General features: G+C 26.7%; 1 protein-coding gene across 3 annotated transcripts in view; it reads right to left on the bottom strand.

Annotated features, from left to right (window-relative positions):
- LOC135922567 (polypeptide N-acetylgalactosaminyltransferase-like 6) overlaps positions 1-24,663 on the bottom strand; it is a 77,496-nt gene extending 52,833 nt beyond the window's left edge. Inside the window, exons 1-4 of one of the 3 annotated variants that reach the window (XM_065456969.1) lie at positions 24,531-24,546; positions 24,111-24,196; positions 4,667-5,707; positions 419-479 (exon numbers count right to left, since the gene is read on the bottom strand). In XM_065456969.1, coding sequence (XP_065313041.1) covers positions 419-479; positions 4,667-5,026 — 421 coding nt within the window. In that variant the 5' untranslated portion in view covers positions 5,027-5,707; positions 24,111-24,196; positions 24,531-24,546. Of the gene's footprint in view, positions 1-418; positions 480-4,666; positions 5,708-11,694; positions 11,711-24,110; positions 24,197-24,530 lie in introns of those variants that run through there. The other 2 variants (XM_065456968.1, XM_065456970.1) reach the window with 2 other exon arrangements.
- Between the last annotated feature and the right edge of the window lie 679 nt (positions 24,664-25,342).

Below are 25,342 nucleotides of genomic sequence, written 5' to 3'. Positions count from 1 at the left end.
GTTACCTGAAAAAAACAACAATTATAGTTTAATTGCGAGTATAGTTTTAAAATAAATTCCAATATAATAATGACTTATTGGTTGGAATATTGATATAATGAAGGCATTTGGAAATTTAGGGATAAGAAAACTTATTTTTTATCTGCTTCCTTTATTTTAGAGTAAGTACCTTTCGAAGAGGTCTCATTTTAAATCTATTTTCAGAATTTGTAGGTAATTGGGGGACAAGTTTATTATAATATATTTTATTCTCAGATGGTAAAATATTAATAAAAGGATATTGGGAAATGGCTAAATTTTATAAAGTAACGAAAAAAACTTTACTTTAAGTTACTCGTGCAAAAAAAATAATAGAAAAAGACGTATTAAGTAAAGTTTTTCCCATCTCTAATTATAAGTGATTAAATGATAAAAATACCCGTTCTAAGAGAGTCTATCTTGATGGCAGAATAATCATGCCAATCGAACCTGTACGGAACCTAATATTATGTTTTTTTTAAAATATTCACATCTATAAATATATTTTTGTGTATTAGAGTTTGGCTTCTTCAAACAGCGGCTGAAATATTGGCCCCTAAAGGCAAAAAAATGAGACATTTTGGACCTAATGCACTCATCTAAATTTTAGATTTCTTTGGATATAATTGGTCTAGCTATGCATTATTTAAATTTCTTTATATGGCTTAATGGTAGGCCTACAAAATGATATAATGTTTAATATATAAACCAGAAATACTCATATAACCATCGGCAAATTTTCAAGTTTGGTCAAGTATACGTATAAAAAATCATAATAAAAATTTAATAATAATCAATAATTGTAATATATAATTAATCAAAAGCGAATAAATATTTTACTAGAAAAAAGAAAGAGGGCGTTTTATCCAATCCAAATATTATAAAAACTAGGATTGTTTTTTGAGACGACATATATATGGTGAATACCATGATAAATCACAACCTGACCCCCTCAGATTTTTCTAAAATTTTTATAAGAATTTGTATATATTATAATTAAGAAAAAAATAATATTTTAGCCCCCAATTCCAAACAGCGGCTGAGATATGGGCCTCTAAAGGTCGAAAATATGGGGCATTTTGGGCAAAATACTCTCCCTTTAATTTTAAATATCTTTCGAGCGTCAATTAAATTTATTTATATAGCTTAACGGTAGACCTTAATGTACATCTTCATGAAATTTTAATTTAACATGTTTACAATCTATATTTTTACCCATTTGCGTTAAATAAATACAAAAAATTTTAAAAATAAACATCATGACAATTGTCAATCTAAGGAATTTTTATCAAAATATGTTCAAAATCTTTTTGAACTTCAAGAAATATTTTTTACTTAAAATTTTAGGCGTGAAAATCACTAATAAATTTTAACAAAAATAATATTACAATAGTAGCATATGATTTTTTATTAAAAAAACATCAAATAATAAATAATATGTTGTTTTCCTTTAAATAAATGCATTCACAATATATTTATTATTTCGCGGTAATTGGCTCGCGATAATGATTTCGCGCAACATATTCGCGATAAAAAATTCGCTGTAAAGTGTTCGCGTAAAATGTTTTGCTAAAATGTATATCTCTAGTAAATTCGCGGTTAAGGTTTCGCAGAAATAAATTCGCGACATTGGCTTCGCGAAATTGTCTACGCTATAAATGTTTCGCGGAAAAGAATTGGTTTGGCGATATTACCTTCGCTATAAAAACTTTTCGCGATATACGACATTCGCGATAAAAGTTTCGCTGAATTGACCTGATACGATGTGATAGTGTCATCATGTATAAAACAAAAGCCATAATGCAGTTTATCTATTACAAACTAAAATTATTTGTTTTTTTAAATAAAAAAACTTGAATAAATCATTTTATTTTTCTAACGTGCAGTAACACATTATAAAAATTAATAATTTAAGGCAAAATGCATTAGGGATTCAAGGCGGAATGAAATTTCTTCTAAACGGCTCATGCCAAAAGTAATTGCGATAAATAAACACCTTAGATTTATTTAATTTTTATAAAACAAATATCACTGTAAATAGTTATGCACATGTAAAAGATTATATGAAAAAATGGGAAAATATATTGAAACTAGGTTTTAAAAGGTAAAACCCATTTTCGGAACATAATGGTGTAATGATCCATACTTTTATACCTCTTAGATTAAATTTAAGAAATTAGATTCATACTGTGAAAATTATTCAATAATAAAATTAAATCATAAAAAATTGATTTGTATTTTTTGTAGTCATTTTTGTGAGGAGAGAAATAACATAAAATATTTGATAGCTTTTGAATTATATATTACAATTATTGATTATCAAATATTTATTAATAATCTTTACAATTGATCAATGATTAAAATAGGGTGGGCAGTATCGTGGATATTTTTATCTACATCTTGTATTGAAGATACAAATTATTTAAAAGTATCTGTATCTTAATCAACTTTGTATTCAAAAAGATACAGATACTTTAAAAAAAATTATATTAGTTAATTTAAATAGTATTAATATTTAAAATGATATTATTTTAAAATTTAAATGAAAAATTTAATCCGACTAAGAGATATTGAAATGTAACATTTAGAAGAATATTGTCATATAATGTCCCCATTGGGTATAGCGATTGACAAAATACAAAGTGAAATTACTGCTATTATGGAGAATCAGCTCCAATATTAAATGTCGTTAAAAAAAATTACAAATTTAATTCAAACTGATCTACATTTTTGCAAACCATTATCTATTGCAGTAGAAAATTCTTTAAATAAAATATTTTAAAATATATTTGAATCTTATAACTTTAAAAAAGCATTTTTGGCCACTATTTCTCATCCCTACTGTAAAAATCGTTGGATTGATGGTGAATAAAAATATCTTCAGGAATTATTAAAATATGAATCTTTAATTATTTTTAAAAATAATATTGAAAATAATATGTCAACAAAATCTTCAATTGATGAAGATGATGATTACTTTTATTTTAAAAGTACCACATCCAAAAATAATTCAATAAATGATAATGAATTAGAGGATTAAATTATATGAAAGATGACAGGTGCAATATAAATATGTTAAATAGTTATAAATATATAAAAGAAATATTTATTAAATTTAACACAATATTACCATCCTCTGCCCCCCTTGATCGATTATTCAGCTTTGCTAATATGGTGAATAGACCAAATCGTCAAAGACTTATGCTGATTTATTGATATTTACTAATTAATTATTTGTTCAGATATTGTTTTCATTATTATAATATATAATTTTAAAAAATATATCTTTATATCGCATTATCATATATAACAAATTTGTTATTTTCATATTTTTTATAAATTTATATTATAGTTAAAAAAAATAGAGCTTGATACATTTTGATTTTGACAATTTAAAGTTTTTTTAAAAGTATCTTGTATCTTAGATACCTTTTTTTAAAAGATACAAGTATATTGTATTTAATTGAAATTTTTCCAAAGTATCTAGTATCCTGTATCTTAATTTTATAAAGTATCTGTATCCAAATACAATTTTCTGAAAATTTTCCCTACCCTGATTAAAATGCGATATCTCTTAAACGTGTGCTTAGCCCAAGAAAATTTGCATATTTATTAATTAATCTTATAGGTATCAGAGACCTTCAAGGGCGGCCGGATGGGCTTGGGCCTAAGAAAATTTCATTTGAATTTGGCTTATTTAATATAGTTGCTAACTTTAAAAAAAATATAGCAATTTTTTTCATCTAATAATAAATTTCAGTATTGCAAACAAAATGATTTCCTAAATAAGCCGAAATATTGTTTATTTTCATTGAATACAATAAATTAAATTTTGGATATGGGCTTGGGTAAAATTTATGAAAGTTATTATGCGCCTACAATTTTTTTTTACTGCAGGTTTGATCAAAAAACAAAGCCCAAGAAGGTCTCTGATAGCTGTATAACAAAAATTTGAGAGAAAAAAATGGCGATTTGATTTTATGATCATTTCCTGTATTTTGGGGTTTTGACATTTAAGATATAGTAATAATATTAAACATTATATCCCTTTAAAAGTCTTTCATTATGCTATAGAAATTTAAATGACGCTCTTATCTTTACTATAATTAGGTATATCAATCGACCAAAGTTTTGGAGCTTCCGTACATTCAGCTATTAGGTCGGATAATAGCGAAAGATGGGCCTATCAAGGTACCAGCCGATATATTCCGTATTGATACTTCAAAATGATAATTAACCTTCACAAATTTTATAAAATACTTAATCCCCCACGTGACAATTATTAATCTCCCTGTAAGTAATGGCGGAACGGAGAAAACCATTAAACCATGTATATGGTAAAGGGCTGATGTAGACTAAGATAAGATTGGTTATAGTATTATACATAATAAACGAGTGGCTATATAAAAAGTTGAAAGCCTAAGTCCTAACTTGATCGATTTTTTAGCCCGGTCTAACCCTAAAATAATTTTATATAAGTTGCCCAGTCCCCAATAATTTTTTATGAAGGAAAAAGGGAACTTTATAAAATTTGCAAACTTGCCTCGTCATGAATCATTTCTCTTGAGCCGGACTTTAGGGCCGAATTTTATTGACCGCTCCTTTACACCTCACTTCTAGATTGACCTTTTTTAAAAAAATAAATTACCTTGGTTATTCCGAAGTTAGGTTCCAAAAAGGCTGTATTTTGTCGCATTCCACCTAAATCTTTATTTTCATAACGATCGGTTTTGATTGATGCAGGGATTTCCCCGAACCCGTCGTCTCCATGAGGGGGTTGAGGTTCTTTCCCGCCTTCTTCCCGCTGCTTAATGGGTCGTCGACGACCGGACCGATCGACAAATACATTTGGTCCGCCGTCGCTATCAGGCAGGTAGCGGTCGCCTGTGTTTACCTTGAAGAGGAAAAAATGGCCGAGTAAGGAGAGCGTCACGAGCAGGAAGACCCATTTGACGAGGAATGATTTGTTGCTATAAACCTTGCGGGCAACTAAGGAGGAAAAACGCATAATAAACTTAGTCGGAATATATAATTTAGTTTGCGGATAAAAACGATCAGGCGGTTAGTAAATTACAGATTTTGAAGTCTTTCCTTCTTTTTTTAGAATCTCGAATATCTGTCTAATTAGTTAAGGTTCATCACTGAGGTGGTAGAGGCGTGGAATAGAATACTAGGCGATTGCGAGTATAATAAATTTCTGGTCAAAAAACGAACTTGGAAAAAAAAATCTTATTGATTGATTTATCGATGAATATTTTTACGAATCAATTTCTAAGTGAGCAAAATTCAAGGTAAAGGTAAAATAGTGTTTATGAGCAGTATTTGTTTAAGTGGTCCGAACCTTGGGCAAAGTTGAGCGTGGATCAAGTAATCCCATATATTTTAGGACATAAGAATAAAAAAACAATGTGTTACTATTATTTTAAAATTTTTTTAATCATAATAATAATAAAATTAATTAACTAATTGTTATTAGGTTGAATAGAGATCTAAGAACCTTTACGATTGTTATAAAGCCTTTTTTGGATACGTCTAGTTTATTCTGCAAAAATTATCATCTCGACATAAATAATTTTGAAAAATATAAATAGATAAATTTTTTTTGGTCCCAGTGGAATGATTTGAGTCGCGGCGATTTAATTAATATAAACTATTTGTTCTCGATAAAGTTGGGTATATCTGTTGTTTTCTTTTGTAAATAAAAAATTATCATTAAAAATGATCTAGAGAAATAATGGATCTCAATAAGATAAGAACTTATTTTTATATTATCGATTTATATATTGGCTAAATGGCTGACGCCTAAGATAATTTTTTTGGGGATTTAAAATTGAGATTAATTTTTTCGAATAGCGGATACAAAAAAGAGAAAAAAGAACTTATAATTATAAAATTTATAACTTCGTCAAATTCATTAAATGAGTTTTCTCCCCTTCTTAGAAACCGGCTTCAAGTATGTTAAATGAGGTCAGGTAGGCAGATAGGAAAGTGATAATAGGCATTTATAGCGTTATAAAATAAATATATGTCAAATTTTCAATCACGCTTATCCAACATCAAGTTTTTGCTCATGTCCAATTACACACCAACAAATTGGCAAATCAAAAATCCCCAACTGAAATTGAGCCCTGGCAGGAACACTTGATTCAAGCGTATTAACACTTATCCTCTTAACCTTACAACCCTGGGAGCCTTTAAAACACCCTAAAAAATTAAAGAATTATAAAAATCATTATTTTCTCAAGCCAGATATATCATTAGTCAATAAAAAATGTTATATTTTATTTTCCCGCTTCCTCCCTCCTGGTTGAATAAATAATATAATAACTATAATTTTTTTTAAATGTAATTTTAAATTTTAAGCTAGGGTTAGTAAATAATATTAAATATTCATTAAGATCTATTTTTAAAAAAAATAAAATAACCCCACGTGGAAAATAAAACAAATTGACTATCAAACAAAATGGAGGGGAGGGGAAGCGGAAGCTAGCAATGTATAATGATAAATATATAAAACTCCAAGGCGATAAATTAACAACTCGAACACAAATATTTACAGATTTATATTTTTAAAGCGAAAAATAAAAAATTTATTTTTGTTTGATCAAGTTGCGACAGAAATAATATTTTTTTACCCTCTCTCCCGAGCTTAGATATATAAAAATTGTATATTTACAAGACGATAGAAATAGAAAATCATAGAAATGGAAAATCATTTTATTTTTTTTTGAATTTATATTTAGGGGTCAAAACATGCCTCTTCATTTTTTATGGGATCGAATTGACGCCATCTCCAAAATTGAAGGCTGGGCTGTGGGTAATTATGAAGCCACTTTTGAAGTTAGCAGCAAATTAGAGTTAAAGGTTAATTCAAAAGATCTCCAACCTCTCCTCCCAAATTCAAATCTTTTTTGTAGAAATGTTATATCATTGTTTTATTTAGTTTTTTTAAATTTCATTTTTTTTATCTCAAAGATTAGGGCGAAAAAAATTCTTGATATGTTAATTAAAGATTTTTTTTAGACCCCAAATCCCTCAGGTTTGAAAATTAAGACACCGAGAATATAGATGGTGAAAAAATAAGTGAGCTAGGAAGACTTGCTAAAATGGAAGCAGATACATATATTTAAGAATTCCGGACATAAATGTTTTGGACTAAAATACACTGAACAGACAGATATTGGACAAACATATCCTCGGACAAAAAGACATTAAAGAAATATCTCAATTAATAACTTTTTTAAATTAATTTATTATACGCCGCTCTAAGTATCTGTTAGCTTTACCGAATGTATTGGGTTTGGTGTCTATAAAATTAGTATTTTTCCTTCCATTATAAACCCTAACCCTTATCTTTCTTGCTCCTATTTTTGATCTTGAACCAAACCAATTATGTATTGGCGCCAGTCCTGCTTTCATTATAAAGTAGGTTTTCTAATAAAAAAGTATATCTCATAATGCTTAGATAAGATCTAGCCCATATCAGACGTAGCCATAAACCACGTAGCTAGAAACATCTCCCCAGTAATCCACATATGTCCATGGTTTTTTATAAAGGTTTAAAAAAAAGCAGTGGCTGCGCAATATCATTCGTTGAATATTTTTGTTTGGAAGAAGTTGATATTTTTTTTAAACTTTGCTATTTTTCTAAGCATCTAAAAAAATCATTAAGATTTAAATATTTTTCTACGGAGTCTTTTTGTCCGGGGTACTTTTATTCGGGTCATATTTTTAAATTTTAAAGGCATTTATTTTTAAATACAAGGAAAAAAATTATTTAAATTCAAAAATATATTTTAAAAAAGGTAATAAAAGAAAGACAAAAATTTTTTGAATTCAAGAACAAATTTTGCATTTTGTTTTTAATAAATAAACTATTGTTTTTATGTATCTATAAACAAATTTAGGTCTAAACCCCATGGATAAATAAAATCGACAATAAATAAGAGGGGGGGGTATAATACAAAAAATATATATAACTAAATAATAAAACTTATTATCTTAAATGCAACAACCTCCCTCAGATTGAACATTTGGAAAATAAAATTTATTTTAATTATATGTGGTAAAACCTGATTTAGTTGGCGCGAATTTACGGGGAAAACGCTTTTAACTAAATTTAGTACTGGTAAAAAATGTAAATTTTTAAAAAAATTAGCCGCTACATTTTTGAAAGCATCTGACGCTCCGATATTTTTCAAAACTAGAGAGCGATAGTGGAAGCTAGCTCCTTTTTAAGATGGAAAGGACGCTCCTCTAATTTTATATTAAAGTATAACTTAGTTTTTATTATTTTTTTTGTTCTCCATTTTTTTAGCTTTAAATTAAAAACATAAAAACCTTCGAGTTTTATTAATATACAAAATATTGAAATGGGTGAAATAAAATTTCTATCCTGCTAGAATTATTTTTCTCTTCTAAAAAATTGAAAGTTTGGGCATAAAAATTCTGAAAAAGGATGAAGATTTTCCAAACGATTACTGATTAACAGAGCAGAAAGTTATGATTTTCTAACACAACATTCACTCTGTGTCTGTCACGATATTAACTTATTGGGCATAGTTGACAGGGAGAAAGCTTTAGAAACTGTAAGATTTAAGATCGTATCCCAAAGCTCATTTCAAAAGTGTCGTCTTTATGGAAAATATAAAATATATCCCCAAATATGACTGATAATGCAATTAAAAAATTGGCGAGATATTTGATATGTCCAAATACCTCAAGATGAAATTCATACAATAAATCCATGATTCCTAAAGTAAAATATTACGCGAAAACTCTAAGATCTTGATAATTTATGTGATGGCATAAGGAGGGGTGATTTAATCTAAACTCACTTCGAATGAGCAAGATTTTACAGATTTAGGATTTTGCCAAAATTATATTTTTTTAAATAACTTTAGATTGTTGCCAGTTTATAATGGTAAGTTCATTGCTGCTATTATCCATTCCACATTCAAATTGAATTGGGAATGGATAAGCAGGGATAAAAATAGAGAAATTAAAATATAAATTAATTAATTTTATAAGAAAACAAATTCCAAACATAAAAATGCCTATACACCGAATATACTCTCCAATGATTTAGAAGATTTTCTTGGATTCAATCAAATTGATTATCAAGATGATAATAAACGAGATAAATTTTTTTTTATCATACAGTAGAAATAAATATATTTGTTAATTATAATGATTTAAAAATTTTTTTTTATAAAATACCATACCCCTTTTCCCTATAGTGCTCCCATTGAGCACTTGCTTAGTATTGTTAAAACAGGTTCTAGGCGAGAGGCTTGGCTGCTTGTTAGATCCAAATTTAGAAAATTTACCCCTGATTAAAAGTATAAATGATTATAAATTTTTTTGACGCTCATTTTCCTTGATTTAAAACATATAAATAAATAAAAATTATGATTGTTTTGTGTACTTTATATTATAAAAATTAAGATCAAAGCAGTGGAAGCACTCCTTTTATAAACTCAATAGCAAGAAATGGGAGCTATCTCCTTTTAAGATGATAGGAGCGGAAGCTAACCCCCTTTAAAAAGGAACGTTAACAATTCTGAATAATAACAACAAGAAGTAGGAATTCGCATTCAGATATAAACTTCCTATTTTCCTCGCATAGCAAACTAAACATCCTTTTGGGGTTTTTTTTCTCTTAAACTATAAAAAAAATATTCAAAGACCTGTAACCTCTGTATAAAACCCGGATATCCATCCTAGCTCGAAACCGGCCATAAAAGGATACAATTTTAAAAATCCGGGTTGGGATTAGTAATTACAATTGACCGGGCCAAATTTTTTAATTATATTAATTAATCAATCGAAAAATCAGTAAAATAATTCACATTCATTCGCATTAATATTTTCCAATTTCCCTAGGGTTAAAATAATTTTTAAAAACCCCAGACGGCACCTAATAAAAAAACCAGGTTATAATTGTGACTATTGAAAAGCCAGCACCGGCTATAAAAAAGGGCAGTACCGGACTTGAAAATACTTTTTTTAAATCCAGACCGCGCCTGGAGAATTAGGATCTTTACAATAAAATAAGTGAATATATAACATATCAAACACATCACTATCTGTTTAGTTTTGAAAATTATTTTAATGATTTAAGAATTCGGAACAAGAAAAATTATTAAATCAATATCTCAAAGTAGGGGAGACCTGGGATAGTGTGTTCCTGGGGTAGGTATTTCCTTCTCAGATAATTTAAAAACTAATAAACTTTAAGATTTGAAATTTAAGCCACAATTTTAATAAGGTGCTTAAGTAGATCTAAAAATGTTTCGAACAAAATTGATCATAAAAAATTATAAAAACAAATTTAATTTTTAACATAAAGTAACTTTTAAATTTTAAATTTTCTTTTATAAACGTTGTTTGGACTTAATTTAATTCTAAATGATAAAGACATACATAAAATATTGATACAATTTATGGTAATTATATTCAAATTAAATTTTAATTAATTGTGAAGACCTGAGGGGCGTGGTACATATTAGCCATTTTTAAGTAGGGATTATTTTGAATTAAAAAAAATCCAATTAAATTTATAAAAATATTAGAAGCCACTAGCTTGTCTAGGACCATTAATGACAATATGATGATTGACTTTATTTTTGTAATTATATGACAGTTTTAAGTGACAACAAGATCTTCCGGGTGATATATATGATATAGATGAACCCTAATAAATTTAAAATGTTTGACAATTTATTTTTATTTATTACTTAGAATCAATACTTTTATATCAAAAATTTTTTAAAATCTAAAAATAAAAAAGGGCTATGACACGCAACGTAAAAAGATAATAGGTACCCCGAGTGTTTTTCATAAAACTTAAATTTTTATTTTTTTAAATTTCGCATTAATTAAAAATTTAATGATTTTTTTCTTAAATATTAATTTCTACCGTAGAGATATATGTAAAGAATAAAATTACGTTTAAAGATTTTAGAAAAATTGCTTTGTCTATTTCTTATAGCACTTCAATTTTTTATGGACAATATAACCCCGGCCTCACCTACTATACTGCAATGATCTGGACATTTAAAATTAAATGAGATACAGATCGAGCTTAGATATCAATTATTTTGAGAGGGACCCGATTTTTTTTTAATTGAACAATGCGTTAAAAACTGAGCATACATAAAGATCTTCCATTGAACGACATTTATAGGCAACCACTGATTTCAATGCATGCATATTTTTGACAAACGAATTCCCCCCTCCCTCCTTTCCCCGATCCTATAATGCAAATATTTATTCACGGTTCATATAATTTTGTGACATTTAGAACAATAAGTTTCAATGTATAATATTGCCCTTCACAAAATAGCACAGCAACTCTAATTATGATATTTCAAGCCCTCTACAGATCCCTGATTAAATATTAGGGCTGTGAAATATTAAATATCATAGGAGCCGAATTTAGAGTTTTTAAAAATATCAGATCGGTCCGATATTCTATCCTATAAATTGATTCCACCTGGTTCATAAGTTCGATCCGGGTGCAGCCAATGAACTCCGCTGACTTTCGCTAATCATATGATCTTGTTACTGATTGATCGATACAATTTAAATGTGTTATTTTTAAATCAACTCGGCCAGTACGAGTTTATCTTTTAAAAAAATATATAATCATAATAATAAATAATGATGTGTAACAGTATTATGTGGGTGACTTATGATTTATGAATTTGAACACGATAGAATAGAATATTATTCATTATATAGGTATAGATAGATAGAATATTTTTTTTAAATTCTTCCTTTTTTTAAACTTCTTTAGGTGTATTATTGTGTAGACGTTTTAAAATTTTATAGGTTGGATGAAATAGGTAAATAAATTAAAGATAAATTAAAAATGAAATAAATAAAATTTTATTATTTTTTTAAAAAATAATAAGGTTATTAGGACGACACATAAATAATTTTTTTTTAAATGTTAATATAATTTCTTGAATTTTTTTAAATATATAATATTTAACTTTTTAAATTTATAATATAAAAATAAATAATTTTATAATAATAATTTAATTGACGTTTGGATATTTCGAATAATTTGACGCGACTTACCTAACTCATGCATTTAAAAGAACGTATTCATTTTTCAATTTATATAAGTAAAGTCTACTCTAAGTGTAATGAGTGTAGAATTCGTAAAAATCTGATTTTTTTAAAGGCAAGAGGAAAGCTTTCGAGACTAGATGTCTACTAAACCCGAACCAACCCGACCTATCGGGTGAAGCTTTTCTTCCTACGGGTCGGGTCGAAAAAATTTGTCTCTTGCGAGTCTCTACTCGAGACCCATTCGCCAAGCCAATAAAGGAGGCCCCTTTGGTGCTAAAATACAAAATGGATACTGACTATGTTGATAAAAGAGTTCCTCCTCTGAGATTTTAATGATGCTGAACTTGCATCCAACCATCATGTTAGAGGGCCATAACTAAAAGAGGTCAAAGTCGCGGAATAAAGCGCACACTTATTTTGATCTGAAAACTATTTTAAATTAAACGCACAACCGATGACTATACATACCCAGTCCCCTTTCTTTCGATCGCTCTCCGTATCCGAATTTACAAACTGTTAGCTGATAACTTTCAACAAAGCATTATCACGTGGCGAAAACCTTTTTTCCTAAATTATATGCCATGCACGGATTTTTTTAAAAAAATAAAATACCCATCTCATCGTCTAGCGTGATTTATGCTTCAAACTATATTTTACTCTTTCCTATATTCAGCGGATTTCCTTCATTTTCCCAATTTATCCTCCAATTGTGAAATATATTAGTTAGGGCTAAACCATATTTTTTATGAAAAATATTTATTCAAAAAACCCAACCTAATTTTAGCATCAAACAAATTGAACTCTAAGAGACCATCCTAGCTAGCTATTTAGTCTTTAACACGAAAGAAGAGTTTAGAGAATTTAAACACACACATTTCATTAGATATTTTAGCTGATAAAATATTGCTCTTTTCGCAACGTAAAAATAGAGTAATTTAAATTGGTACGTTGGAAAAAGGCTACGATTAAAGCTACTAACTCTAACCGAATAATAAAAGCTAGAGTCCTGCAAGATACGCTACAATATATCGGAAAAAATATTCATTAATTTTTTGATTAAATATAATGTTCCACTAAAACAACTAGTTTGTAACTCTTGATAGATATCTGTAAATCACGGGCCGGCCCATACCCCATAAGAACGGGTTTTGTTTCGGGAATAATTTCGGTTTGGGCTTGGTAGGGCCTAAGTCGGGCTTAAATAAAATATCATTATATTTTGTCAAATATATTGATATATTTTGAAATTCTTGCAAGAAACAAAGCTTAATACTTTTTATTCGTAGAATTTTTTCTATATTTAAATAATTTCGTGAACAAATAATTTTTATTTCGAGTCGGGCTTTTTGGGTAAAAAAATTTGGTTAGAGATCGGGCCTGGGGAGACAAATTTTTATAAAAAAAATTCAGGCCGGGCTGGACTTGAAAAATAAGGCCCGATGCAAACCATTAACTCTTGGTCATGTTTAGCTAAAAGAATTATTAACATTTTCTTAAATTATAACTCATAGAATAATTATATTTTTAAAATATGATAAATATAGGCAAATATTAATTTATAATTAAATTAATTGTATACCCAATACAATGAATTTAATTTTTTTTTAATTAAAATTAAATTTTATTCATAAATGTCATAATTATAATTTCCCGCTTTTTGTTAATGTAAGGCTAACCGATTTCTTTAATATTGATTGATTTGGATTATCATATTATATAGCTCCAATGAAAAGAAATAAATGATAGAAATCACATCTTCTGAGGTCAACTATCACAGCAATAATAACAACATTATAATAACGGATTTAAAATATAATCACTGTAGTGTCTTTATTAGTAATTATGGAAATATCGAAATAGCAATTTTTTTTTTCAAAATCTCATTTTTTAGTTATTCAAATTCATATGATAATATAAATAATGAAAATAAACATTTTCTAAAAAATACAAAACAATTCAATACTTATCAATCACCTTAGCCATTTTTTGGATTTTACGAAAATAAATCTCTGGCTGGTAGAGACAATCGTGTAGTTGCTCATTTCATAGGCATCCTTTACCCCTTATTCACTATAGAGGCAATAAAAATATTAAGTGGTGCGGAGGGGGTAGTGGATATCGAATTTTAAAAATGATTAACACATTGTCATGTGGCCGAACGATAACCGAATTGGGACCAATCATGTCAGAAAGATACAAAAAAATTTGATCTGAAAAGACAAAAAAAAAATTGCTGATAAGTGTAAAAAAATTTGTACAGCATTTTATCTCGAAAAGTTTCATTTCAAATTAGTATCAATTTTAAGCGTATTTTATATTGAGGTCTTATAAGGCATGGCCCGCTAAAAATTTAGCGGCCCATTAAATTTTTTGTCCGGCCCGGTCGGAAATTTACGAAAAGTCAGGCCCGGCCCGTTATAATTTTATTAAATCCATCACGGCCCGAACTATTTTGTATGAATTTATGAGTCAACACATTTTTTATGTCTCTTTATAATATTTTCCCAAATGTTATTTAAGGCTCTTATATCTCTCCTCTATGGCTTATCTATTTCTACAACAACCGTTTTATATAAATTATTGTGTTAAATATCTGTATTGGGAATTTGTTTTTAGATCACATCATAAATAATTTGTTTAATTTACATTATTATTTATAAATAGTATTTTAGTTAGAGAGGTCAAAATACAAAGAAATTAACATATTTTTATTTTTTAAATAGTATATCAAAATATTAGCATGAAATTCAAAAAAAATATAGGCGACTGTATTGAAATTTTACGAAAAAGTGTTTCAAATTTTCCCGGCCTGGGATCCGGTTTTGACAGATCTCCATCAACATATAACCAGAATTTTTTTTAAAAAAAATGTCGGCTGCATGAGTGAGTTGTTTTCAGTAAATACATTCGGTCTTTTCGATCTGGAACAATATCGAATAGTAGAGCGGTTTGAACTAATCCTGGTTGACATTCACTTTTTTTACATATTACAAAATGCTACTTAGAAAAGGTTAAAATGATACTTTAGTAAGCAAAATAATGCTATATTATATGATGATAATTGTCCTTCCCTAGTCTATAATTATTATTTAAATGACAGTCCTATTTGTTGGAAGTAAAGCTATTATTTAATAGAGATGTGTCGAATTATCATTAGATTCTTTATTTATCCGACCAAATCAGATCCGATAACCCGTATTGATTGACAGATTAATTTTGGGTGAATACCGGAAAATATAGGATCGGGTAAATCGGCAGAGCTCTATTATTTAGTCTAAGGGAAATTTATATTTTCGGTTTATCTGCATTCTAATTCATGTTCATTTTTTTAGAAAGACGTATGGCAGTGTAACAAGCGTTATATTATGAAACAAGGAATGAATAATTAATTATCACCACCCATAATTATATTATATATAGAAACATAAATGTGAATTTATTATATAAAAATATAAATATAATATAAATAAATAAATTCACAATAAAATATAGTATGCATAGTATAAAAGTAGTTCTCCTCTTGTATAGGAATGTCGTAGAGAAGTTATATAGGAATAATCGTAAAAATATATTAATAACAATATTAGGATCATAATAAATAAACGCCCTCTATAATATAAAAATACATTTTACATTTTTTTTTACTGGTTTTTATCGATTTTGCCCATGAAGTGTATCAGCTCCATTCTAATTTTTTTAAACTCATAGAATGGTAATATATGTGTATCTAATTCATAAAAATCGATTTTACCCAATTTTCGTTATCAGAATTTTAAATTTTATTCTGGGAATAAGAGGTCTAGAAATTTTTAAAAATAACTTTTCAATTTTTTACTCATATTTCCTGAAGATAAAAAGTATATTCTTTATTTTAATATTAGATTTATTGTATATAATCTCGTAATTTTTAATCAATCATTAATAGACACTCGCAGAAAAAGGCAATTTTCATGTTTTGACCGTAAATATCTACAAAAGTAAAAAGGCTGGGCGACTAAAATTTTACTCAAATATAAATTACAAGATTCTTAGTTTATTTAAGGATTTTTATCAAAATTGATAGAGGTCGGCCGAGAATCGTGTTTTTTTGATCGATTTGACATGGAATGACCCATTTGTTAAAATCAAATAAATATTTAAGCCTAATTTTTTTTTGGTCAAATACATTTAAATATTAATCGTATTTTATTTTGCATAATAAAAAATAATATATTTAAAATGAAGTTTAGAGAGGTAATTATCAAAAGTAACTGTCAATGTAACAAGTTATTTTAAACAAGTTTATTTTTGAGAGAGAGAAATTTAAATAATTATTAGAGTCAATTACTTTTTTTTCTATAATGTTACAAAACTACACATATTCAGTATGGTTTTATAAATTTTTAAAAAGTTAAAGAATGGAAAAAGAATGCTATAAGGTTATCATCATTGCAATTCATAAATCATTATTAGGTTATAAAATGGCATGATGAAAAACATATTGTTATAAGATTACACATAGCCATAATACAATGCACTAATAGTTATTTTTTTTAAAGAAAGTAACATCTTAAAAATAGATATGATTTTAAAATAACCCACCAGATGGATATATAGGCTCATATTTACGCTCAGAATTAAAACTGAAATGCTCAGATTATAAAAAATGAATTGCCCAGAAAAATATGTTATTGTTAAGAATTTTTTTCTTTATTGTTAATTTTATGAATTTGTATATGATTATAAATTATCTTTAAAAAAATATTAGCTCTTCCAGTTCCCCCTAATCATAAATAATTGTATAGAACCTATATAAATACATTTCAATAATGCATTTTTATTTATTTTTTACTGGGTATTTAATTTATATTATATTAGCTTTAATTTAAAACCTAATCGAACTATTATAACCACCCCCCCCCACACAAGCAATCCACCTTGAAGTCCTAGAATGATTTCTAACAATTAGATCGATAAATCTTCCATTTGACTGGCACTCATGTTTAAAATGTTTAAAAAAGTTTCAACCCCCCCCCCCCCCACACATAACCATATTCAAAATTTAGGAATGATGATTAATAAGCAATCAAAGGATATTTTTATTTTATTTCAGTTAAGAATTATGCTAATATATTTAGTAAAAAGTTAATATAATACCCCCCCCCCTCTTCCACATGATTTATAGTAGAGATCTGCAAAGTTACGCCCGGCTCGAGTGTAATAATCGGGTTTGAGCCGGGTGGGGTTGGATTTTGGAAATTTTTTCAAATATATCTAAATTTATCAATTTTATATTGAATTTTTTATGCAAAATAAAAATATTTGATTTTATTTATTGAAACTAAACGACATATAACATATGTTTTGTATTTTGAGTAATTATAAAAATTAATTTCTATATTTAAATAAATTCGGGCCGGGCCGGTAAATTTTTTTAAAAAAAATTTCGGGTTCGGGCCGGTAAAACTTTTTTAAAAAAAATTTCGGGTTCGGGCCGGCAAAACTTTTTTAAAAAAAATTTCGGGCCGGGCCAGTCTTGAAAAATTAGGCCCGATGTAGATCACTAATTTAAGTAATGCGGATGATTAACAAAAAAGTAGAATATTTTATTTGAAAAACCATGTCGAGATATTATATCAGATTTTTTTAACCCCCAAGCCCCCCTCCTTTCGTCTAGACAACCCCTGAAAACAAAGGGATGAGCACCAACGTAAACAGATCATTTGATTAACTTTCATTGATTGATACCCATGTCGAAAAATTATGTTAGAATTAATTTACACCCAACTCCCTGACCCAGGCTCACCCCTCTTAAAATATAGTAATGGTAACGAATTTGCTTAACTTCTTTTTTAGACGTTTTTAACATCACCCTTACCAACCCTAAACCCGAGAACCTAATGATAAATTTTAATAGCACTCTAAGAAAATACTTTTTCCGATATTGACTGCAATCAAAGTGTAGTCTAGAATATTATTTGTCCATATACGTTTTAGAAAAAGTTATTACTATATTACCCCACCCCACCTTTAAGGTAAATATAATATTAATAAGCACTTAAGCTAAATGCGCTTAAAAGTGAAAAAAACATATATAATAGCAAAATATCAGAGCGATTTGGAATATTCTTCCGAAATATTTTAAAAATCAAAATTCTGAAAAGGTCAAAAAATTTATTCGGCAAAATCGTCTTAGATTCTTAGAAATAAATCTAAGAAAATCATTAAAAAATTTTAGCTTCAATTTTAAGTAATTTCTAATCCAGACAAACAAGGAAAAAAATTTCTGGCGGTTTCAGTTTTATACTGAGCAAAATAATTTAAAGTCAATTAGATATAATATATTATTACTTACAGTAATTCCTAATTTAAAAATATTTGGCCCCAATAAGTAAGAAAGGTGGCGGGGGGGGGACGCAAACTCAAAATGATGTCTTATTCGAATTTAAAGCAGTCGGGCCCAAAAATTTTTTTTACTAGGTGTGTATATCACTAAAAGAAAGAATTTGAAAGAAAAATTAGTAACAGTTAATAGCTTTTTAAAATATTGACTATAATTCAAAAAAAAAGTGACAACCCAAAATTATTTTTATAAAATCAAATTGCAAATATCTGAACCAAGGGAATTCCTATTCATCAGAGGGAACATACAATTCAATATTTTCATATTTTATTATTGTTCCTTTTTAGGAACTCAATTATGTTTTTCGTAAAATTAAATTTTTTTTTTAAGTTTGTATTATTTTATTATTTTTTTTACATTTTTATAGATATTATATATAATAGTTTTAATAAATGATTTTAATATTTTAAAAATCTAATATAGACAAAAGCATACAATAAGTGGACTTAAAGAACAATAAAATTGATTGATGGAGAAAACCCCACCTAATAGTACTTCCTCCTTAGTAAAATCCTGAATACGCCTATGTTAAAATACACAGTGAGTATCATTGATATTTCTTAAAAAAATTTAAAAAATGAGAGAATCAGATAATTTCAAAAAGGTTGGATATATGACCAAAGTTTTTAATCTTGGATTTTCTAAAATAGTATACTACCGTATTGATGTGATATCTTTATTCATATTAAAAAGGAATGAATGCTGAAAAAACATATTTTTAAACATTTTGCAAATATAAAAAAAAATCATTAGAAAAAAGTATCAAGTAGGCCATTTTTAAATCGAAAAGTTTTAAAACTTTCAGAAGTTTTAAAATTTTAACGAAATCGTATATTAAATTTTTAAAATTCTCTAGAATTATATTTTGGACATGTTTTTATTTTTATATTAAAAAAAAACTTATCTTCTTTATCAATAAAGTTACAAAAGTTGCGAATCTAATTTTTTGATATTTTGAACATAACCTAAAAAAATGATTTTAATTGCATGGTTACAACAAGCGTTTGAAGATGATGAATATATGGATATGAAATTTGATCAAAAAATTACATTGCAATAGCTTTTAAGCTTATGAGAAAGCCCCCCCCCCCCCCAAAAAAAAAATATAATTTTGCTAAAATAAGTTTAAATAATATTTGATATTTGGAGTAAAAAATGTCAAGTGATTTGTAAGTAATAAATTTTAATAATAAATATGTTTAGTTTAAAAAAATGATGTAAATCAAACTAATATTTATTTACACACCCTGAAAAGCAATAATATTCTTTCTATTATATATACCCTAACCCGCATGTATCACTGTGACTTTAAATCCTATCTACCCAAAATTTTACTAGAAGAATAATGAATATTAATTTTTTTATGTGTGGCAAAATGTCTAGTTATGGGCATTCTTGTATAGGGGATTGCAAAAAATAGAGAAGGATTAATGCAAATGTTGTTTGAATTGCATATTCCTTCAAATCGGGTCTAAGTTTAAATTCGGCTGTGAAATATTTATCTTTTTGTAAATATTCAAACATTTTGTCAATCAATCGTAACATCATTTATTTTATTTTATTATTCAATGTTATATTCTTATTTTATTTTTAAAAATTAATTAGTGATATGCCGATTTTTTCCCAAAAAATATTGCATTAAAAAATTGCAATTTCATCATGAAAGATTTTTTATGAATAAAAATCACAAAATCAAAAAAAAAAATTGGGAATTTTAAATAAAATTAAATCAAGAATCCTCTTCGAAGATTTTTTATTTTGAAGAGCATTTCAAACTCTGAACATTAGTTTTCTATTTTTTTATGGTGGATAAAAAATAGTACTCCTTCCTTATATTAACTGTCATGTTAATAATATTAAATATTTTTTGTCAAATATATAGGTAATTAATTAATAATTATTCTCATAGGAATTATAGGCCTATCGGTCCAAGCTTTCGGCAAATATATTTTAAAAAAATTGGAACAAGCAAAATGGAATTTTTAGGGTTTCAATCGAAATAGCCCTTTTTGTCTAATATCTGTAAATTTATTTACTTGTTATATGTTTCATTCTATTCAGAGATCTGCACAACTGGCTAAAGAATTTCTGGTTGGCCCAGACAATTTAGACTAAATATTTTATTCAGGATGAGACATGCGAAAAATAACTGTATAGGCCAGGAATTACGTGAGTTTTTGATAAATTAATCATTACAGCCAAAAAATAGTAGGACAACTTGTACAAAACTATAATTTAAAGACCTCAAAAAACATTTCAAAAATCTGAATGGGCCAGTTTAATGGGCTGATCTTTATTTCTAATCCCTATAGACATTTTCCTCATATTATTATATAAATTGGATAGCTAATAACAGGCAGTGATTGACAGTATGAAACTTAAAATATCTGTGAAATCAGATCAGATCCCAATAATTAATATATGAAATTTAAAACCTGGTAAATTCATTTTAATAAAAAAAAAATACACATGATTATTTTTTTCCATTTCAAGGATTAATAAAGGTGGTACCTAAGTTGAAAATCAAAAAAAAAATGAGAAGATTATTGAATTAATATAGTAAATTATTAAAAAACAATCTAAAAAAAATAATTATATAAACAGAGATGCACTGATACCAATACTATCTGCAAGATTTGAGTACAAATCTGGTCTAATCCAAAACTCAGCTCAGTTTGATCATACTTAAACAGACATTTTTTGGACTTGGCAAGATTCGGACTTGATTATTTATTTCTGAATGGATCATACACAGACATTCTAAAATTTATAAACTATCTTGTTAATGTTTTTTATCAGAGATGTGATACTCATCATAATAGTCAGTACTTTAATTGGACAAAAATTTATTATACCAGTGCCCAATACTGAAAAATGAATTAACTTTGAATATTTTTTTATAATCAACATTATGCTATAAAAAGGTTCATTTTACCATAAATTTATATATATATAATCATATAGAAATTTTTGTTAATCCTTATTTCCTATTTCTTCAAAATTTAGTAAATTAACTATAAATGATTAATAAATAAAAAAATAATATTATATTGATATATATTTTTATTTTTTCCAATATAAATATACTATATTATTATTTTTGACTCAGAATTTGGTACCAATTAGGTTATTATTGACTGAAAAGGTGGTATGGGTGAATCACTGGGTTTTTATATTTAACAACAAAATTATTAATTATCCTGCATTTATAACTTTTCTGATTTTTTAAGACTTAAAATATCTTACTTTTTCAATATTTCATTCAGGCTCAACCTATTTGTAAAATAAAATATCTAGATTGGTTTGATTAAACAAAATTATTAAACCTCTTTCTTTGGATTCTGCTGGACCTGAAAAAACCCTCTGATATAGGTCTCTAATTTTAGTGATATTGGTAATGGCTAAAAGGATAATATTATAACATCTCTGAATATAATATATTTTTTAGATTTCTAAATATATGCTAAACAATTTCCTGATAAAAAACAAATATTTAAAAGTTAGGTTATTTTTAAAAAGGTGGCAACTAATTTATGAAAATAGGGGGGGAAGGGAGGTGTGCTTCATTTTCACTTTTTCAAATATCACAAATAAATTAAATTTTAATTCCTTTTACTCATCTTTATTTGAAAATTATCAAGTTAAAAATAATATATCTATATATAAAAGGGCCAAAATCAATGATAATATTGGAATAGATCTGTTTTCTGCAAAACTATTACCCTAATACTGCAAAGGATGTGTTCAACCTTTTTTCTTCTTCCTGCCAATAAAAAATGTCCTATTTTTATCATCAGAAATTCATCAAAAAATAGGTAAATATTATTTTTAATTATAATTTATATTTTATAAAAAAAGCATTCTATTTATATGCACAGTAAAATTTTAGTTGTCATTAAATTTTATAATTTTTGTTAATCCATATTGAGCTATATGTAAATAAGGTTGCAAAGAAATTCATCAAAAAATAGGTAAATATTATTTTTAACTATAATTTATGTTTTATAAAGATAAATGGCATTATATCTAAATGCAACATTTAATTCCATAGAAGATTTTAAAAAGTCAATGGCTATATATGAAAAGGAAAACTTAATAATCCATATATAAATCAGAACTATTGAAATATCGAAACAATATAAATACCAAATATTTTGTTTGCAAATATTCTTTAAAAAAGAAGTCAAGATCATCTAGAATAAGAAAGGCATCCAGCTTTAGAAAAGAATGCACATTTAACTTTACAGTTTTAGTAATTGTGAAACTTATAAAAGATCACAAAAATCATGATCTAGGTATATCTAGATAAAAACACATTTATGCTCCCCAGGTAAAGGAAGTTGATTTTGATGATATTCATACCATAAAAAATTATATGCAATGTCTAAAAAATGATGAAGTGAATTTTGAAATAATAAAATCATATTTGACAAGTGATGCATGGGGACAGATACAGGATTTAAAAAATAATATTATGGCAGAGTCCTGGATGTCAGAAATGTTTCCTATCTTTAGATGATGATGTTTCTATTATTTGTAATACTTGTTTTGCTACAATTCAAATGCCAAAAATTATTTTAAAAACCTTGTTTCGTTGGTTTTATGATGATTGTTGTTAAATGTATTTTTTTGTAATTATTTATGTTTTTATTAGAATTATAGTTGTAAATGAAATGAATATTTTTATTGAATAAAATTATTTCAATTAAATTTGTTTGCTTGAATTTTTTCTCATTTTTTATAAATGATGTTAGAATTAAGCAAAAAAAGCTTTTTTTGGAGGATAATAACTTTCATATACAATACCCTAATAATTATTTACAGTAATTTTAACTTCTTTTGTCATTTTATATTCACTAAATTTACAGAAATATAAATTAAATATAAGATAACTTTTTAAATTATAATTTATTTATTATTAAAGCCAAATAAAGTTTAAAAAAGAAATGATAATATTATTGATTTTAAATAAAAAGTGGCTTTAATTATGTCTAAACTAAATGGAATCCCCTCTAAAATAAAAAAAAATTTTCATTCCACAAATTCAGATATATAAAAATAGATTTTCTGAAAATACCATTCTAACATAAGCTAAATGTTGTTTATCTATCTGAATCAGATGAAAAAATTCTACACCTTTATTTGTAGAAAATAAGATGTATAAATTTTAAAATATTTCACCTAAAAACTAGAAGATTAAAATAAAAGTAGGAAAATTTTTTAAATTATAGGTAAAGGATCACATATTTTTATTAGAATATCAGCTATCTATTTAAAACCATGACACACTTTTAGATGTGTATCTATTATTTAATAAAATAAAGAAGCTACTGAAGATTTGGTATCATAAGGAATTTCAGTTAGATCCAAATTCACCAAAGGTGTTATATATTATTTCATTTTTAAAAATACTCATGTTAAAAGTAGATATATGTTTATCATTTTTTTAAATTTACCCACATTGAAAGTTGCCATTTTTTAATATTTTCATACTTTAAAAGTTGGTATATATCAGTTTTAATATTTGTCATCAAAATTTGTCAATATAATTATTTATATTTGCAACTAGGTTGCACCTAGCCAAGAATATATTTGCTATCAAAAATATTGTCAATAACATTATTTATACTTGCAACTAGGTTGCCCCTATTCGCAGTCCACCATACTTTATTTTTTAATGGCACCCAGTCCAAAGCCTTATATGATACTTTTAATCTGTTATAAGGTAATATATACAATTTTTTATCAGCACAATGCTACTAAATAAATTAAAAATTTTAAAAAATAGGATTCATATTATTTTTTTATGTACAAAACTAGTGCCATCGAAAAATAAATGTTCTAATTATATTTATTATAGGAAAATTAATTACAGGGAAAATTATATCGTATTAGAATCGTTAAAAATTTTATAAATATTTACAATTTATCTAATATAAAGCCCTTTTAGCTCGTTAAAAACTTGATAAATGAGATATCTATAATTTAACTTAATAAATAAAGTTTAAAAAATTTTCGATGAAGTTTAATGATTTCTAAAAAGTATTACTTGAATATCTGTTATCAAAAAAAAATTAAGCTCCATATCATATGATGAATAAAATATTATCCAAGCTTCATAATAAATTTATAAAACATTAGAATGCAGTTTCAAAATTATCAGACACGATGCTTTAAAAAATTTACGGCGATATATTGAAAATACTTTATTGCAATATATTTTCCATGTAATTATATTAATAACTCGTTTTAATTATAATAGCACTCCTGCGTACTCCTTCATATATTTTTAAAAAAATAATCATTAAATTATCAATACTCTACCAGCACAGCCAGCGGATTGTTAGATTCAATATGATAGCCGATTTTTTTACACTGGAATGTATTAATAAATTATTTAGACCACAATTAATGCAATATTTTTTTTAAAAAAAAGGATATAGATTGGTGAGGAGGTGATGAAATCTGCGAATATTATGACTTAGAAAACTAAGTGTCTTACAAACCTCAACATGCATTAGATAAACAATTCGTTTTGGTTTAAACAAGGACTCAATTGAGGACTTCCATAAAAAAACATTATTATTTTAGTCTTGTTTTTTACCCATAAAATTTATTAAAGGTATTTAACCAAACATATTATGCGACCTTTGCTTATGTTACACATTTTAAAGCGATTTAGGGTTTTTACTTCTCTTCTTTTATAAAAAAAAGAAGTTATATATTCTAAAAATTTTGAATTATAGAGATTGTAAAAAATTATAGATATTTTTATTCCAGATAATTGTTCGTGATAATACATTTTTGATATCTGAGGAAAAGGGGTCACACTAGCCTTTACATTCTCAGGGAGCACAAAAC

The sequence above is a fragment of the Gordionus sp. m RMFG-2023 genome, chromosome 1 (assembly GCF_954871325.1).
Source record: "Gordionus sp. m RMFG-2023 chromosome 1, tfGorSpeb1-WG-v2, whole genome shotgun sequence".
In the NCBI taxonomy this organism is placed as follows: Eukaryota; Metazoa; Nematomorpha; class Gordioida; order Chordodea; family Parachordodidae; genus Gordionus; species Gordionus sp. m RMFG-2023.
The sequence above is the reverse complement of the archived record's forward strand: the minus strand, read 5'-3'. Positions and strand labels throughout refer to the sequence as shown.